The following is a 19,162-nucleotide window of genomic DNA, read 5'->3' on the forward strand; positions in this document are numbered from 1 at the left end:
AGTTCATATAAAGAAAAGGAAAGCAGGTAATTTACCCAACACATGGTTTGTTCAGTGGATTTGTACTTATGTAATGGATACAGATCTGTTCCCACCCCTGGTTGGGAGATACTGCTTTGTACATAGCCTGCAAACTCCTTCTATTTTTGTTGTACCCAGTTAGAAATTTTAAGTGATCTGCCTGTTCATTAGCCATACATTTATTGCATGCAAATCATTGGCTTCACAGCAATCAAAAAGCAATACAACCATCAAATCATTACAATTAGTCTGGTTTTCTGTAAAATAAAATGACTATGCCAGAACTTTAGGATTTAATGGCTTACAATAAAATTTGTCCCTCATCCCTCTCTCCTCTGTCTCTTTCTCTCAGAGCCGGGTCCTTTGTGTGCAAATTCTTTGGGGGACACGTCCCCACCATGGAGCTGAGTCAGGATGACAAAAGTCTGTTGGTTCACATCACTATGGAGCTGCGCCAATACAACCAATTGTTGGAGAAGGTCAAGTACGTCCTTAGGACCTGGCATGTGCCATTAGCCTGAGGGCCTGGTTCCATCCCTTGTTTAGACAAGTACTGAAAAGGGCCCTTCCCAGTCACAGGCAGCAGAATGTTGGCTAAGGAGATCATCTCCAGATTGGCTCTGAACATGTGAATTACCGTATTTTTTGCACCATAACACTCACTTTTTTCCTCCTAGAAAGTAAGGGGAAATGTCTGTGCGTGTTATGGAGGAAATGCCTACGGGTGGCATGTCTACGGATTTTCCTCCTCTAAAAACTACGTGCATGTTATGGTCGGGTGCGTGTTATAGAGCGAAAAATACGGTAGTTATATCTGTATCTGTCTCTCTCATGAGCATGTGCAGATATTCTTTTCATTAACTGCAAGTAAATGCATGTGGAAGAAATCTTCACTTCCAGAGTTCTACTCACATTGTGTTAGATGCTTATTTCTGGTTATGTATCTGTGTGTGCTTCTTATCCCATGCCTTTTTGAGAGGCAAAACTGACATGTTAAGATTAAGGTAGAGATAAAGCAATGAAAAAGCAGGCTCTGTCACCCTTGCAAATAACTTGACAAAAAGTGATAACCCGCAAGGTGTTTTACTAGTCTGCTTGTCCGCATGGATCTGTGTTAGTATTTTGTGGTAGTCTGAGGGTTTGAAAAATGGAGGGGGGGACCAACAGCTGATTTACAAAAATAAAATAAAATAATCTGCATAGTTACCTGGAGGTTGTTGTTAAGTTGCCCCAGGTATAAGGCAAGTGGTTATTTATGAGCCCTGGTCCTTTCTAGCAGCTAGGGCGAAGAGGAGACTGCTACATTTTCTTCTTCCCTGGTTTGGCTCCTCCTACAATTTTCCTGTTTTTCTCCTGCAGGATCCGTGATGCCCTGCGCAGTATCCTAAACATTGCTCGCCTTGGCAACCAGTATCTCCAGGTCAATGAACCCTGGAAACGGATCAAGGGCAGCGAGGCTGACAAGTGAGTCTCTGCTTTGAGGAAAAGGCTGTTTTCTGATGGTGCCCTCTAGTCAGACCAGCCAACTCAGCAGAATAATGTCTCCCCCTTTGCTCTGAGCTGGCTACCAGTGCTTTATATTTGGAGGCATGTTTTAGCTCTGGTATATAGACTGCCACCTCCTCTTCTTGGCTTCTTCCTCCCGCAGGGAGGAAACATCATTTCATCTTCCTAGGAAAATTAACAAGCATCATTTCATCTTCCTAGGAAGCAAGCAAGCACAGTGATAGGGGTAGCCGTCAACATTGCATCCTTGCTATCTGTTATCCTGCAACCCTACATGCCCAGTGTGAGTGCTGCAATCCAAGAACAGCTGTGCATTCCTGCTGACTACAACGTGGTGACCAACGACTTTGTCTGCACCTTGCCGGCTGGGCATCAGATTGGCACGGTAAGTGCTGGGGAGAGGAGGCTATATACTGTGGCTAAAGTCTTTTCTGAGCTATGACTGAGGGCCAGTTATCTCCAACGGTAGATAAGATGGTAAACCTGTTTCTTGGCTGTACCCCTTCAGGCCTGTATAACAGAATGCTCCTCCATTAAAAATAAGATATAATCCCAGCACTTAAGTAGCTAGCGTGTTTGGGAGAAAGATCACTGAGTTGGGAGCTAAAAGGAATACCACTCCTGTAATGGGCTTTGTGTGGGGCTGTCCTGGTATCTGGTCCAGAAGCTGCGGCTGGTGCAGAATGCAGCAGACAGACTGCTCATGTTAACATGTTGCCCTGCTCTATGTTACCTCTCCCTTGGGAGGCTGTGGGCTCTCCTTCCTTGGAGAGTTTTAAGCAGAGGTTGGGTGGCCATCTGTCATGGCTGCTCTAGCTGAGATTCCTGCATATTTAAAAAGAGATGGTAGTAAAACTAACCTACAAGCCGGGGTAATTTCTTGAGCAACAGTTAACAGCAACAAAGGAATTGAAAGGAGAAAAATAGGGTTGGAAAATTAACAGATATCAGGAAAGTAAGGTACATCTAGAATGCCACGGAGCTTTGGGTTGGGAAGTCTGTAAAGAAATTTTGTATGATGGAAAAGTGTATGATGTATAAATAGAAAAAAGGAAAATATATCAATAAAAATTAAAAGAGGAAAGGATAAAGTTATTGTTCCTCACTTGAAGTTTTTTGAAAGTTACATAATATAACACAAATAGAAATCATTAAGAGTGCAGCTGTTGACTATGTGATAATTTTGTAAAATGGATTGTAATAGAAATGAATAAGAACCATCGGGACCAGCACATGGGAAACCTCTTAAAACAATTGCATTAATTTGGAATTAATTTGTGTAATGGCGTTAAAATTGGAAAATCAATAAAAATAATTGGCAACAAAGAAACGAAAGTGAAGTTCTCCTTTGTCATCCTCCTACTTACTTCTAACTGTTACTTCTTACATAGTTACAAACTTTTCTCTGCAAACATAGGGACTAGATGCTTAGACGCATTTCTTGGGATGCCCAGTACTCTCAAAGTAATCATATAGAATACACATAACATGTGCGTGGGACAAGTTCACAAAGGATTCTGTGGACCCACCTGTCTCCTTAATTTCCCACCAGGTGACACCTCTATTCCAGAAGCTGGAGACAGAACAAATTGAAAACCTGCGGAAGCGCTTTGGTGGTGGCCAGGTAAGGAAAAGCAGCTGAGCCAATGGATGTAGAGCTCCTCTGGGAGAACTTCATGCAATGAGTGGGCAGGGTAAGTGTTTAGTGAAAATACAAAGGGGGAGTTATAGGAGCTCAGCGAAAACTGAATGGGGCTGTGGAGAGCCTCTGCTTTCAGGCTTGAGTGTAGGGAAAGGAACTGATCAAGAAGAGGACACTTCAATGTGCATTGCTCAAGAACTGCTAGGTGAGCTTGACTGCATTCCTCATAATGTTGCCACAGCACAAACATCTTTCCTGAGCTTGTAAGCACTCCAGTTCCGCCTACCTGATTCATGATGATGAACTGTTTTCAAAGAAGCTGACAGAAATTGTACCAGATGCACATCTGTGGAGAGTTCCACATTCTTGGAGCCACCACGAAAAAGGCCCTCTCGTGATACCCCTATACCTTGCTGGGCCTCTGAGAGTAGCAGAATGGCCAGAGGATTAACTGGAAAGCTACTGAAGAAGCACATCCATTTTACAAGTTAGTAAAACTGCCACAGCGGGTGGCGCTGTGGGTTAAACCGCAGAGCCCAGGGCTTGCCGATCAGAAGGTTGGCGGTTCGAATCCCTGTGACGGGATGAGCTCCCATTGCTCGGTCCCTGCTCCTGCCAACCTAGCAGTTCAAAAGCACGTCAAAGTGCAAGTAGATAAATAGATATTGCTCTGGCGGGAAGGTAAACGGCGTTTCTGTGCGCTGCTCTGGTTCACCACATGACCTGGAAGCTGTACACTGGCTCCCTCGGCCAATAAAGCAAGATGAGTGCCGCAACTGCAGAGTCGTCCGCGACTGGACCTAATGGTCATGGGTCCCTTTACCCTTTTTTAATGTATCCTGTACGCAGTAGCAGATGTGGGGGGAGGTGCTTACCTGACCTGGCAGGTGAGTTGTTGCTGCATACTGGGAGGCAGGGAGGGTGGCATGATGCAAACACACTGGCAGGAGTACCAGATTAGCTCAGCTAATGCAGTTGCACCATGTCAACCTCTCTGCCACCTCACTCCTCCCAGTAAGCTGCAGCTACTTGCCTGCTGGGGGCCAGAAAAACACTTCTGCCCCCCTCTGTCCCAAACATTTCACAGCTGCACTCTCTCAACACAGTAATGCCCAAACTGTGTATCAGAGCGGCAGAATGAGAAAACGGCTTGTGTGCCTCGGGAAATGAATGAATTTGCTGAAAAGGCTCCTGGCAGCCCAAAGTACCGTATTTTTCGCTCTATAAGACGCACCAGACCACAAGACGCACCTAGTTTTTGGAGGAGGAAAACAAGAAAAAAAATATTCTGAATCTCAGAAGCCAGAACAGCAAGAGGGATCGCTACACAGTGAAAGCAGCAATCTGTCTTGCTGTTCTGGCTTCTGGGATAGCTGCGCAGCCTGCATTCGCTCCATAAGACGCACACACATTTCCCCTTACTTTTTAGGAGGGAAAAAGTGAGTCTTATAGCGCAAAAAATACGGTACTCTACAGAGGAGGTTGCCCCCAGCATCTCTGCCTGACTTGCTTCTTCTGGCCACACCTCTTTCCAGTCAGGTCATTCTGCCCTGCATGAGGTGTGGGATTGGATCATTTAGGTTTGTTGGATGCATGGGCAAAGCAGAGTTTTGTGAGGGTACCTCTTTCTACCCTTTCACACTCTGAAGGTAAAGACTTGGGGAGACTCGTTCTGACATCTCCCGTTTTGTTCTGCCCAAGTGACTGTCTCAGGGGAAACTGTTCCAGTGCTTTGCGCCCTTTTCTGCCTCTCTCCCTTAATATTTTGCTTTGCACCTATGGTTTAGTTCCTAGGCTAGTCATCTACCCAGCATCCACAGCAGCCACAAAATGTGTCTGTTGGCTGGATGCAATTGGATTCTGCATCCCTAGCACTGGCAAGCATCTCTTGCCTCCCCCTTGGTGCTTTTATTTTTAGTGTGTATTTAGAGCTCTAGGCTACTTGCAAAGTTCTTTCCTCTGCTGTGGCACCTAATTGCTTCTCTCTCTCTACTCCTCATGGCTGTGGTATCGTATCCTTTTGTGCTTTTTCCAGTTTGAAGACTTCCCTCTGAATTTGAAGGTAAAACGTGTTCTTCCTGCTCACCAGGAGTGGCTCTGAGGTTTAGGAAGGGCTCTCCATTGATCTAACATTTGCACGAGGCTTGGCTATCCTCCAGTCAGACAAGCAATAGACACTGTCAGAATTCAAGGACACATTTCAGCCCGAGAAAAGCCAGTGAGAAGGGTGGCAGGTGGAGAATTCTAGAGGGCCTGGGGCTCCCCACCACCTTCCCCTATGTGCCCTCCAGATGTTTTGGACTACAGCTCAGCACTAGCCACAGGCCGTGCTGACCAGGGCTGCTGGGAGTTGTAGTGTGAAACAACTGGAGGGTGTCAAGTTGGGGAAAGGCAGTTCTCCAACTTTTGTATATATAACCTTTGCTCTCCAGTACATGCTTCACTTTTCCCCACCTTAAGTTCAGTCAAATTACAAGGGACATTTTGTTTTCCATCATCTGAGTTCCACTCAGCTCTCACTTCTGATTCAGATTTGACCCATCCACATGTGTGACAAGAGTGTAAATTTCCTCTGTTGCTTAACCAAGGCCTTTAAGCCATCTGTATCTGGCTTGAGAGGCAAAACGCATGGCATTTATCAAAGCAGTCAGGGTTGGATTACATGATTTCCTATTTACTGCCTCTAAGCCTGTTCACTGCTTATTTTCTGGGAACAGCTACCTACAACTATGGGTATCCTTCTTACCCTACTGGGCAAAGGGGCACTGGGAGAAGATTGAGGGCTTATCACCAGTGGTACCTTAATGAACATGCATGTATCCTGCATGTGTGTCTTCTCCTCCCCCCCACCCACCCACAAGCAAGAACAGTGCAGTTCACCTTTTCAAACTTTGGTGACTCTTTGCCTGTGCCTGCCACTAACTGAGCTTCATCTGAGACCTATACTAAAGCAGTTCTGCTTATCCTTCTCCTGGATGCTAAGCTGGTGAAGCCTGTTATACTGCCACTCATTTAGATTTATTTCTCTTCCCCTTCCTCCCCTTCAAGCAAAAAGTTGTAAAAGGTGAACAGGCAGTAGGAACAAAGGATCTTCAGGAAGAAGTAGCCAAGCAGGTAAGGTTGCACACTCTACTGTTTATAGTTTTAAATGTTTTTGTTTTTAATGAACCGATCAGCCCAACTGCACAGCTAGAACTACATGATTATCTCTTTAATGGCAAAGTAGTTGCGGCCAAGCAGTTGTAGCCTTGCAAAATAACTCAGCTTCTTCCCTACCCCGATGCCCTTTAGTTCCCATCAGCCCTACTTGGGCTAGCCAAAAGGTCAAGGGTGATGGGCGATAGAGTTCGAAACATTTGGAGTGCACCAGGTTGGGGGAGGCTGCATTTTAAACATTTTTTAAAAAATGGCTTGTGAACTATTTTTAAAATAGTTTCCTATCCCATGCAGTAATGAAGAGCACTGGCAACCAGCAAACACACATGGTTCACTAAGGCACAGAAAAGTGATAAAATGGAGCAAGATTTGCTGACAGCTTTAGTCTGTGTTTACTGAGGCTTTATTCACAGCCTAATAGCTGTGTAAAATAGAGGCAGTGAAAGGTGTAGCTTGGGACAGGTGGAGAGAGTTCTAAGGGTCACAAAGTCCTAGAGGGCCACATTTCCTTGAGGTTCCCTCCAGAAAGAGTGAAGTTCCACTTAGAAACCACGACGAGTATATACATCAAGCATGGGTTGCACTAGCTGAAAATCACTTTCTGCAAAGCAATGCTGTTTAATTTGGTTTCTGTTTTCCTTAAGTATTACACTGGTGGGGGGAGGACACCATCTTGCACTAGGCCTGGAAACAGGAGTACTTGTATCACGAGGGCAGAGATGGCATAGAGGCATGGCAAAAGCCACCTTTATAGAAAAGTTAAGGAGGCAGCCTGCGTTACTTGGGATGAGGGATGCAGTAAGGCTGACAGGACAATGCACTCTACAGAGCAGCATGTTGGCTGCAGGTTCCAACTACTGTAACTTGCAGTCTTTCAGGACTCTTGCCTTGCAGGCTTCACCCTGCTTCCTGTTTGTGCAAGAGTGCAACATTTTACCGCTCATTTCTCTTTCTAGGATAACTACGTGCAGCAGCTGAAGGCTCAGAATGCTGAGAAGAAGCAGGTTGATGCTGCAGTCTCAAAATTAGCAGAACTACAGAAGCAGCTCAACTTGGCTGAGGGAAAAGCGAAAAAGAGAAAGTGAATTGTCAGGCAGGCAGCATCTCTTGCCCAGACACTTGGCTCGCTGTATTTCAGCAATGGGAGAGTTTCTCACTTTCTCACAACATTAAATTATTTTGCTGTAGCCCCTTTTCCTATTTTGTAATCCCATTTATGAAAAAATCAGAATCCTTTGAAATGTTTTGATTATATGGTGAGAAATAAATATTTTATTGGTTAAATACATACTGTACCTATAAATGCAAAAGCTATTATTGGACTCATACATACATGCTTTTTCTCGCACATTTTTCTTCACAAGTGAAGTGGTGATGGTTATGTTAAGAACAAGCCTGGTTGGCAGAGGCAGTTTCATCCAAGATGGCTCTCCTCTGGTATATATAGCCTGGCACAGTCTAGTTGCATGATCACCTTTTATATTTCAGTTCAGCAAGGCTGGCTCACTAAACCAGAGTAGAAATAAGCAATCTGAGTCCCCCATAAGGTAATGTTGCAGAGTTAGTCTATGGAACAGCCCCGGCCTACCAGGTGGTGGTAATGTTTATTGTATAGAAAAGTGCTTGACACTTTCTTTTTTAAAGTCATAGATGCTAAAGCTGGGAGCAGTGAAGCATTGCTCTGTTTGGTCCATGGCAAGTGAGTCATCAGTACAGGAAGGAAGTTCTCCAGATCCATTAAGTCTTTAGGCTCACCATACGCTGGATAAGTGCTGCTCTTGTTGCTTCCACCTCTGCAGTCAAGCGCTCTATTTCTTTCTGGAGGTGCTCATTGTGGGCCATCAGCTCGGCCACTCTGCGCTCATTCTCCTGCTCCCGCTCTCTGCCCCGCTGCCTCTTGCCTCCGTGGGGCTGTCTACCATGCTTCCTCTTCCGGCTAGTAGGCACCCCCTCATCATCATCTGTCCCAGTCTGCGCTGGGGAACTGTGGCTGGAGTCTGACTCGGCAGGTCCCGCAGGCTCCTCAGCTAGCAGTTCCAGGAGTTGAGCTGTGAGATCAGGGTCCAGCTCACAGTTTCCAACTGCTTCACTTCCACTGGGCTCCAAGGGATTGGAAGCATCCAGGTTCCACAGCAGAGCAGTACTGTCAACACCATCAAACTCCTTCTGTAGGAAAATGGAAAGATGGTGAGAGCTACTATTTGCCTTCACCTCCTAAAGCCAGAGTGATCCCTAGCCTACAAAGACCAGGGTTCCTGATCCATCTTCACTGGGGCAGCCTCGGACTTCTTGCTGCCTCACAAGGTTGTTATGATTAAAAGGGGGGGGGGGAATCCCCTGAGCTCCTTGGAAGAAAGCATGAGAGATACAAATGGGATTAGGTATTCATGCAACCAAATATGCACATTTATTTGCTTTACTTTTGTCTACAGAAAGCAGTTTCTAAGGTATAATAGAAACTACAGTGCACACCTAAGAGCACAGAAAGAGGTATGTATTATCTAAGGAAGCCAGCCTATAGGCACCCCCCAAAAAAAACCCACTAATGGGCACGTGAAAGGTGAATGAAACAGCATAAAAGATAAGGCGTGACAGCCCATCTGTGTCATGTGGGGTAGTTGGTATTGGACACCCCCACCCCATCAATTCCTGAAATATCTACCTCTTCTGCATGACAGGATTTGCTCCAATGTTTCTCTACCATCATTATGAATAGGCGATAGTGAAAACTATATAGCATGTTAAGATTATCCAATTTCTGCATAGCATAAGTGGTAAAACAGATGCTTGCCAGGTTCCCCAGATTTAAAGGTACCACACTCATTTTGTTTTTTCATGGGTTTTTTTTTAATGGTTTGGGAGGACAAGTGAAGCAAAGTGTGATACAGAGCCAATGGAAGAAGAATTAGAAAACTCTGTAAGGGGGAAATCTACCCACCTCTGGGCTGCTTGCTGTACACAAGAGACATACAAGATGCTAGGAAAGTTGCTTTCCTCCGTTTTCTCACCTGCTCCTGCCCCCCTACTGGGGGGTCTGTCCTGCTGGTCACATCCAAGGACAGCACCTCCTGCAAGTCCTCATACCAGGCCTCCAGCTCCCACGGGGGCACTGGGGTGCTCACGGAGAAGGGCAGTGATTCTGCCATCATGGTTCAGGTACAGCCAACACTGTCTGAAAGAAAGGAGGACGGGGTGTGTGTCAAGAGACCTGGGCTAGCAATACAAATTCAAAAGTGCACAGGGAGGATGGAAGGGTGTGCAGAGCCCCCAGACCCCACGGAGTTGTTCTAGGTCAACAGGAAAACACAAGGAGCCCTGGATTTCATTACAAGGAGACCCCTATCCATTTGTTACCAAAAAAAGAAAAGAGCCCTGAAAATCTGTTTGTCATTGCTTTTTTATCCCACCATTCCTTTTGAGCTCCCTTGAGGTTCTCCCCCTGCCTCCCATTTTATCCTGGTCCTTGACAATGAATGCCAGATAAAAAAGGGGCTATGCTATAGAAATGACTGGGTAGAGCATCTCCCCCATCCACTTTCTGCCATTCAAACAGCACTAGCTTTCACATGGGAACAGGAAGCAAGAGGTGTGCCTTATTCTACTGGAAAGACAGCCTCCTATTCTGCACTGACCAGGAGGGTGGCTTGGCACCATTCTGTGGCCTAACCACACTGGGAGAGGTCTTAGAAAAAAATATTATGCAAGCACAGCACAATTAAAGGATTACAGGCCACCAAGAGTGCTGAGATGGATCAATACTACAGGATGGCTACTTTTGGTTCAGACCTTTTAGTTACAGAGCTGAAAGAGCACAAAAGGTGTCACCAATTTAGAAATGATGTTGCTATTAGCTGTTTGGAAGCTATTTCATATTGAGTGTTGATTGGGAATTCTAAGAAACCAAAAAATAGAGCAGTTTTGAAAGGTTCAGTCTCATTTTGATTCAAAATGGTGTCCAAATGTATTCAAACATAGTAGAATACCTTTCTCCTTTATCTCTGGAACCACCATGCAGAAATTTGGTGATGGTATCTCAGGTGGTGTTTAAATGCATCATAACCCTAAAAACCACTTTCCAAAAATAGATGGGCTCAGGAGTGACACTGGAAGCTCAGCCACCTTAAAACACAACTTACTGACTTGACAAATAACTCCCTGAAGTACTCAAACCCATTCCAATTCAATAAATGTTGCTATTGGCTCAGTAATACTCCATTGTCTCTCAAAACAGACAGATGCCAACCAACAGTCTTGATATGCACATGAAGCCAATGAAGCTTGTAGCCTACAATTACGATGTGGCTACCCTCCTACGGTACAATTACGATGTGGCTACCCTCCATAATACCATATGCAGCTCCCATTGTTGTTGAACCATCACTATGCTAGTTGTGGCCGATAACATCTGAACAGCCACAGGTCCCCTTTTCTGCTATACGTACTTAAGAGGAAAACTCACTAAACAGTGGGACTTGCTTCTGAGCAAATATCACACTGTAGAAGTACACCATCCCTGAAGACTTCCACTGCCACATGTGCCTTGCAGAGTTTTTGAAGTTACTTTCCTTATTCAAAGGATGTTTTTAAAACTAGTTTAGGAAATTGGTGTTTCTCTGCATGGCTGGCTACCGTGTGCACATCTCATAGTCATGACCTTTCCTAGGGGCATAAGGTGTCCTGCCCAGGGAGACCAGCACAGATGTCAATATCTCAGTACCTTTCACACTGGAAATTTCTCATGCTGGAAATAAGAGCTGAGTCACTGTCACAAGAGAGGCTGTGAGTGCCAAGTCAAGCATTCCTGCAGCCTCAGATGTTAAGCATTTCCTTTCTTTGTGGCCTTGGGGCAGGCTGGAACATGCCTTGAGTAGAAGTGCTCCAGTTGCATTACTCTCTGACTTGGTGATTATAACACAGACTAGTCTAGAGGAAGGCAAGGGGGCACGTGGCTCTTCAGTTGCTGCTGAACTACAGCTCCCCTCACCTTACTATTGGCCATGCTGCCTGGGGCTGATTGCAGGTAAAGAGTCCATCATCACCTGGAGGTGAGGGGGCCTCTTTGCCTGCTAGAGGGCAAGGCATGGATAACCTGCTGAGCAATGGAAGTCATACAAATTCTTTTCTAGAAGCATGATACACAGTTGCTTATTTATTTTTTTAAAAAGATGTTTGTGTCAGCTGCTTTTCTCCAGGAGACGTCCTGGAACACAGCAGAAAACAGAAATGATTTCTCCCTTGCTCTGAGATATAATCATAGAATCACGAGCTAACGCTGATTAGGGTTCTATTTTACAGATCTGTCCCAGTGGAGGTAAAGCCTTGTTTTAAAGTAATAGGAACAAGTTACTTACTTGCATTGTTAGTTCCATGCACCCCATTCTCCCAATGCCCATTACATCCCACTGCATTTCTCTGCTTGGCTAAACAGTACCTATTTGCATCAATGCAGCTGCAATCAGATACTGTGTCTGTCATAGGCTGTGACACAAATACAATGAATGTTTACTCCAGAGGTTCAGCCCTACTTGAGTTCAACAGTCCTTACATCCAAGCAAAACAGGACAGCAGCCCCTTCATCCAAAGTCCAACATGTGTTGTCTAAACACACGTACTGCCTGTAGGAGTGCCGCACACCTCGCTCTATGAAGTCTAAGTGCCTTCCTTTTTTGATTCATTGCAGAAATCAGAATAAATTATTCTTACCAGTTTTCAAGTGTGATGGTGTATTAGGATGCGATTTTTCATTCGAAGCTGTGGGAAAAAGAGGAGAGGCTTATATTTTGACTACTGATGTCACCGCATAATGATCTCATCTTGTTCCATTTCCACTGCAGAGGTAGCAGAGAGAAATATACCCAGGCAACACCTATCACTTTAAGCTATGCAGCAAGGTGGAAGATTGTTTCCATCAGTTCTTAAGATACTGTACTGTGCTTTGCTTCTATTTTCGAAGGGAGTGCCCATTGCTCTCACATGCTTGGAAACTATCTCCTTCCTTCTTCCAACCCCAGAGGCAACATAAATTCAAGAAGCAATGCACTGCATTGATCCCTTTCAATAAAGTAGTGTACCTAAGGGTCTCTGAAGTCTCGGTGTTCTGAAATAACAGAACCCGGCAGAATTAGAGACTGCCAAATGCAGATAACCCATGACTTTCCCCTTGTAATGGTTGTGTTATTGGCTGCAGCTGATACTGTGAAGTTCTATGCTCAGGCCCTTTTCGTCAACAAAATTGAGGCTCAGTGATTTTGAATCATTTTAGATTTATCACTCCCTATGCATCCATTGTGCAGCTGGGAGAACTATGAGAGAGAAATGTATTATGTTAGTATCCCACCCATCCAAAAACCTGGCACAGCATACAATTATTTCCATTGAGCTTTCTTTGCACAATAGGTGAGGCTGAGATAGTGACTGGCCAAAGGTCACCAAATGAACTTAACAGATGAGCAGAGGTTTTGACACAGGTCCAACTCTACCCACTGTATGGCACTGCTCAAGACCTTGGACGATCCAGGATATGGCCTCACAATTTTTTAAAACCTATGATTTGTATAGAGACTACCTTTTGACAAAATGCAAAGGTCCTGAAATTAAGCTGCCTGAAATATTGTTTTAAGAAAATTGTCAGAAGGCCACTTATCTCTCTCTGTACAGAGACTTTACCCCCTATTTCTTCTGCAAGGGACAGATCAAAGGACACCCTGCGCTGCCCCGAGTTGAAGAGCAAGGCAGCAACAGTGGCATGAACCCCACAGGAATCCAGCATGCACCAGGGATGCACCACAGGTTTTCATCAGCCCTGAGTGATGCAACAAACCAGAAGAGTTGGGGATCGAGGAACTGTTATGCAGCCTGTTGGGGGAGAAAAGGATCCCCAAGGAGCCATGCGAACAGGCATTTCAAGTCATCCGCGTGCCCCAGCAGGCAGCTTTGCAGTCTTTTACAGGGGCTACTGCTTGCATAAATGAGAACTGGGCCATCCTGCTTCCCTCTCCTCTGAGGCACCCCTAAATTCTCACAGAAGGCAGATTTTGTTTTCTAAACCCACAGAACTGCTTGCAGTGAAAAAGGCTGCGCTCCAACATCTCTTGGCAGAAACCAACAGTATGTACAGCTGCCTGAAAGGATGTAGCCTCAAGAGCGGGCAGAGAGCCCATAATTCCAAGCTATTTTAGCACACAAAACCAGTAAGTGTTTCCCTCTCCATGTTGGAAGTGAAGCGAACTAGGAAAATTTAGGGGGTTTGTCCACCACCCAGTACAGCAGCTATCTTCCTTCCGTTAGCTCAGCAGATACAGAAACACTGAAATATATCAATGCCAGCAAAAAGCAATGAAAAAACAGGGCTCCCAGGACAATTTTTAAAATAAAAAGCTGTGCCCATGTTCACTGAATTCATTGCTAAACTTGCAATTCCCTCAGTTGTATTTGGCTTTTTGCTTAATGGGGGCACCCTTCTTTACACATCAGCACCCCTAAGAACTAGGAATAAAGCCTCTTCCATCTTTATTTTTTTCATTCTCGCCGTTTTGCTCTCTTTGTGTGGAGAGCGGGGTTGGGGAGAGAGCAAGGGCGTAATGGTCGAGTCGCATTTAGGGGCACCCAGGTAAAAGCAGAGTGCCTCATCCCTGCGTGTTTAGGGGAAGCCACGCTGACTGGGGGCTCAAACTCTGAATGAAGTCCGGGCGGGGGCTAGTCCCCCCTTTTTACTTCCCAGTTCTAGGAGCGCGTTGGCAGCGCGGAGACTCCCTCCTCCAAAAACCAAGCCTATTTTTACTTGCGAAGAAGGGAGAAAGACAGGAACTTCAGTTCCTTCCGTGAGCGGCGCTGGAGATCCCGTTTTGAAACTACCCCCCGGGACCCAGGCGCCCTCCCCGCTCCCCTCGCACCTTCCTCCGCGGCCCCTTCTCTCCCGCGATCCGCTCCCCCAGCTGCTGGCTTCGGCTCATCCTCCCCTCGCGGCTCATTCTCTTCCTCGCTGCGCGGCTGCCGGCTTCCAACTGCCAGGCGCGTCCTCGGCTCAGGCTGGTCCTTCGAGCGCGGCCCCGCCCACCGCCCCCGCATGACGCAACCCTTGCGCCACCCGCGGCCAATCGGCGGCGCCGGCGCCCGCCCAACCGCCGCCGCCCTTCCGCCGCGCCCCGCCTCCAAAGGGCGGGTGGTGGCGGAGACTGCCGCGTCGCCGCCGGAAGTGACTCCTCCCCTCCCTCCCTCCCTCCCTCCGTCAGGGTCACGAGTCTGAAGGAGGTGAGTCATGCGGGGAGGGTGATGCAACGTCCTGGTAACCGGCGGCGGCCGAGGCCCGAGCCGCGACCTTGGGCCTCTCACACCGGGCGCGCCTGGTTCCCTCGCCCCGCCCGGCCCCCCTCGAACTGCCAGAGCGCCCTCAGAAGGGCCGAGGCCGAGCTGCGTCGAGGAGGCCGGGCGGGGGGGGGGAAGGGCCGGTGGGAAAGCCTCGTGACGTCACGCCCCGCCCGCCGCTCCGTTAAAGGGCCAGGCCTCCCCGGGGAGGGAGCGGAAGCGGCGCCTGCGGGCCGCGCACTGGCCCGTCTGCGGCCTCCATGCGGAGCGAGTAACGAGTGACAGCGGCAACAACGACAAAGCGCTTAGCAAAATAATTCGCTGCTCGACCAGAGAAACCTTAAAGTCTGTTCACCGCCTCAGCTTTATGTAATAAATGCCTATGTGCATGTGAATAAAACAAGGGTTCTGGAATGGGGGAAAACCACATTTCTTTGTTTTTAAGGTGGTCACAGCAAGCGGCCATCTCAATGTGTGAGAAAGGAGGAGGAATGCCTTTTAAAGAGCTGAATTCCGCCCGTGTACTTGTAGTTCTATTAAAAATAAAAATTAACAATTTTAAAAAAAATTATTACATGCAAAGATCTCAGGGCGGTTCATGGTATAAAAATACAGAATAAAACCACAAAGTGCATAATAAGAACAAACCAATACCCCTACACACATTTAAAAGGATATAGACCTGTTTAAACAGCCCAAGGCTTGGTTGAAAAAGAACGTTTTTGCCTGTGGACTAACACTTTATTGTTCATAAGTAGGGGTTTTTACAAATCTAGTTAAATAATGCAGTGTTGCCTTCCTAAAAAAGAAATTTCTAAACATGCCTCCAGAAGGAGGAATCTCATAAGAGGTAAAGAGAGGAGGTAGCCAAGTGCAGCCCAGTTCTAACAGTTTGATTTGCTTCCATGTGATTTCAAATGACAAATTGTCAGACTTCTTATGAGCATGTGCACATCACATTAAAAGTATCCCACCCTGGTTATAGAGGTGGTGATGGTCTGGAAAGAGAAACATAAAACAGGAACATTATCAACTGCCTCACTTCTCCCCCCACAAAATGGGTTCAGGATAAAGAGTTCCTCCATAATTGGTCCTGGTGTGACAGTTAAGGCTACTTAACATAAGTAGCTGTCAGACTTGCTATTTTAGGTCATACAATAAAGTCCCATTGCTTTCAGTATTCATGCTTACTATTTTACTTAAAAATTGGCTAAAACAATATACCAGATGCCAGTCCTAAATCTTTTATAAGGGTTTCATCAAAATGAATGTAATTTTCAAGCAAAACACCAAAATGGGAGTTAAACAGGACTGAACATTTAAATAAGAGGAGTTAGAATTGCTTTTGAAGGTCACCTTCAGTAGACATGCAATGTTGATATTGTTGATCTCCCAGTTGTATTTCATGCAGTTCCTGAGCTTTCATGACCAGTTACTGCTGTTGTCAAATGTTCTGTCTTCAATGAATCCTTTGTTCATCTACTTGTCTGCCATGGAACACTTCTCTGTCTTCCCTGAAACTCCTGCATGTTGTGGAAGATTCTGGGGCCACTCTAGTCTGCATACTCTGTGTGCAGTATGTGCTAGCCAGGCTTGGTGAGCTAGGCCCATGCAAACTAAGAGTGCACTGTCAAACATGCCCAATGCAACTTTGCAGAGGACGAGTGGTTGTGGGTAAACGGGCAGGCAAAACTGACTTGGAAGTAGCCTCACCTTCCATTACCGATCTCACTGAGGACTCCACATAAGCTACACAAACAGTGTTCTGCTGAACATAATTTGACAACCCCTGCTCTGTGTCTTTTAAAACCTACACAGACTTAAACCAAAGAGTCAAATTCAAATCCAGATTCAAATACTGGAGGTATGTGTGCCAAACTGGGCCTTTGACCTGGGTGAAATAAAGCCTAGTTTTCCCTCTGGCTAATAGTTTAATAACATAAAGCATCCTTTAGTCTACTATAGTCTACTAGTAATTGCCCCCACCTTTTCCAGCTCCATTGTTCTGCTTGGATTCCATTGGGAGCAGGTCCATTGAAATGAGATGCACCAATTTGTGACTTCATTATGGCAGATCTCTGGGTCACTCATACTAGCTGTGTGTGCTGTAGTGAACCACCCATAGATTTGACTCAAATAAGCCTTTTGAACGTGAGAGTTGCATGGAATCCTCCAACTCCAACATGAGACTTATTCTGATTAGGATCACACTGGGAGTTTGTGGCAGGATGGGGACTGGACATAGGTGATTTATTAATACTCATTAAAGTGATTTCCTGCTATACCACCAAACATGACTCAGATGTTGCCACCTTCGCCCCCTGAACCATAACTGCAGGTTTTTCTCCATTTACTATGCCAGCTGTTCTCATACAACTCCCTGCTTATCCCATAAATTGTGTGCCCTGCAAGTGTCCCAAACCCCAGTGTCCACTTCCTGCACCCTTTCAATCCCTGACTAATGTTCTGCTATGTCTTTCATAAGCTGCATGTGTAACACTTAGATTTCCTCTTCAGTACTTTAATATTTAATACCCAACAGGGTCATGCGTGTACCAACCTGTACCAGCCTTTCATCACCCCTGCCCATGTAAACCGGGTCTTAGACTGCCAGCTTGTTCCTTACTTTTCTAAGGTAATCATACCATGTTTAAAGTCATAAGCACCACCACACACAAGGATCACTGACACAAGGAGTGGCAAGGACCATTAGTTTACAGGGACAGGGAACCTGTGGCCCTCCATAGGTTTTTGGACTCCAGCTCACATCACCCCTGACCATTAGCCGCATTGGCTGGAGTTCAACAACATCTAAGGGTCACAATTTCCCTACCCCTGGTTTAGCACAACCTTCCCCAATCTGGTGCCTTCTGGATTTTTTTGATTACAACTCAAACCATTGGTCAGGATGAAGGCATCTGTAGACAAAAACACCTGGGGAAGCGTGCTATAAAGTGTAACTAATCATAGTGGACAGGTCTATGAACTGTTACTAGTCACAACAGCTAAATGGAGCTGGCCACATTGAGAGGCAGGGCACCTCCAAATGCTGATGTTGGGGCCAAGCAGCTGAGAGCTGGGACCTGTTTGTGAGTATCACAGAAACCAATGGACCTTTGCTTTGACCCAGCAAGGCAATTCCGATGTTTAACATGAACTGTGAGTTCAGATTTCTGTTGGCAACAGTGTTCAAGTGAGTGGACAGTCTGGGTATGGAGGCAACATTCTTTCCCCCCACCACATAGTTGCATAGTTCAAGTGAAGTACACTTAATATCCCAAGACTTAGGTATTAAATCCTCCCTTCAAAGTTGCTGCCACTTCTTGCATTGTGATATGGACAAACTTGGTTCTCTGGTCTCTCACGGGCAATCCTTGACCTGCTGTGTCTTGACAGTATAGATCGTAGGTGTAACTTGAAAGCACAGAGTTTCATTGTAATGGTCTGCACAACTGTACGAACTCAACACTTTGTTGACTTCTCCTTATCCGAGTGTGCGTGTGACACAGAGAATAGGCGTGTGGGTGTGAAACAGTATTTGAATCAAAGTTTGCATACTTGGAAGGGATCCAGAGGGTCATCTAGTCCGACCCCCTGCAGTGCAGGCATCTCAACACACGGTCCCCTATCCAATTAGAAGCCATACCGGACTCTGCTTGGCAGTTTTTTAATTGCTGCACCACTAGTCCTACTCGAGCAGTGTGCCCCTTTCTCGGTGCAATGCCGGGGCGGGGAGACGAGGAAATACGCGACCCCGAGGTTTCTGCTCTGAACAAAAACCCCCACGCCCCACTTTGCAGCCACTCTGTGGCTCAGCCGGGGCGCCACGGAGGGCAGCTTGACTTCCAGCGCTCCTTGGGAGAAGAGAGGGACGGCCCGGTATTAAAGCAGCACGCCCCAGGGATCCTGCAGCGCCGCTCCTGCTTCCGCGCCGGGACTTCGACTCAGCCCCCGAACCCCGGGCCGCGTTTTACCCGGAGCCCCGTGCGCCAAGCGCCGCTCGTGCGCCCTGAGCGCGCAGCGGAGGAAGACGGGAGCGGAATTCCCAGGGCTGCTCCCCACCCCCACCCCGGCCCCCAGTGCGCATGCCAGGGAGGAAGCTCCTTGCTCAACCCCCTCCTCTTCCTGGCACCGAGTCCGGGGGGAGGGCGCGAGCGAGACAGGCGCTGGGGGTGGGTGGGGGCGGAGAGCACCCGCGAGCCCCTGCAGCCTGACCCCCCACCCACCCAGCACCCGCCGCGGCGGGGGGCGCCACCCGGAGCCCCGGGAGCGCGGGGGACAAGTGGGAGTCTGCAGCGGCGGCGGCGGTGGCAGCAGCTGGGGAAGGGGCATCATGAACCGAGGTAAGTGCCAAGGGGGCCCCGGGCACTCTCGGCAGCAGGCGCGCCGGGTGGTGCACCGGGCACGGGCACGGGGACCGCCAGCGCCCGGAGGCGAGCCCGTGGCCCACCCTCGCCCACCCCGCCAGCTCCTCTTGACAGTTCAAACTTCTGCCGGAGTTAGGGAAGCTGCTTCGCCTCCAGAGCGGGGCGG

General features: G+C 47.1%; 3 protein-coding genes across 7 annotated transcripts in view; 2 read left to right on the forward strand and 1 right to left on the reverse strand.

The window, feature by feature from the left end:
* MARS1 (methionyl-tRNA synthetase 1) overlaps positions 1-7,613 on the forward strand; it is a 24,320-nt gene extending 16,707 nt beyond the window's left edge. Inside the window, exons 16-22 of one of the 4 annotated variants that reach the window (XR_014521751.1) lie at positions 374-505; positions 1,381-1,485; positions 1,729-1,912; positions 3,080-3,151; positions 5,205-5,231; positions 6,218-6,492; positions 6,540-7,613. Coding sequence is in view for 2 of the 4 variants with exons in the window: in XM_083486592.1 (XP_083342718.1) it covers positions 374-505; positions 1,381-1,485; positions 1,729-1,912; positions 3,080-3,151; positions 5,205-5,231; positions 6,218-6,283; positions 7,282-7,410 (715 nt within the window). In the remaining 2 variants the exon portion in view is untranslated. The remainder of the gene's footprint in view (positions 1-373; positions 506-1,380; positions 1,486-1,728; positions 1,913-3,079; positions 3,152-5,204; positions 5,232-6,217; positions 6,493-6,539) is intronic. The other 3 variants (XM_083486592.1, XR_014521752.1, XM_083486593.1) reach the window with 3 other exon arrangements.
* On the reverse strand, positions 7,569-14,373 carry DDIT3 (DNA damage inducible transcript 3). Of its 2 annotated transcripts, none has more exons than XM_083486793.1 (4): positions 14,218-14,373; positions 12,029-12,076; positions 9,334-9,497; positions 7,569-8,488 (listed from the first exon to the last, which is right to left on the reverse strand). In XM_083486793.1, exons 3-4 carry the CDS (start codon positions 9,472-9,474, stop codon positions 8,063-8,065), a joined length of 567 nt encoding a protein of 188 aa, XP_083342919.1. In that variant the 5' UTR covers positions 9,475-9,497; positions 12,029-12,076; positions 14,218-14,373; the 3' UTR covers positions 7,569-8,062. The 2 variants fall into 2 exon arrangements, with proteins under 2 accessions (XP_083342919.1, XP_083342918.1); XM_083486792.1 differs by having other exon boundaries at positions 7,569-8,491; positions 14,218-14,372.
* A 4,394-nt stretch (positions 14,374-18,767) lies between these two features.
* The window catches only part of MBD6 (methyl-CpG binding domain protein 6), a 31,559-nt gene continuing 31,164 nt past the window's right edge, over positions 18,768-19,162 (forward strand). The window contains exon 1 of the mRNA XM_083486422.1: positions 18,768-18,972. The gene's annotated coding sequence lies outside the window, so the exon portion shown is untranslated. The remainder of the gene's footprint in view (positions 18,973-19,162) is intronic.

The sequence above is a fragment of the Podarcis liolepis genome (genome assembly GCF_965112155.1).
Source record: "Podarcis liolepis genome assembly, chromosome: 2".
Lineage (NCBI taxonomy): Eukaryota > Metazoa > Chordata > Lepidosauria > Squamata > Lacertidae > Podarcis > Podarcis liolepis.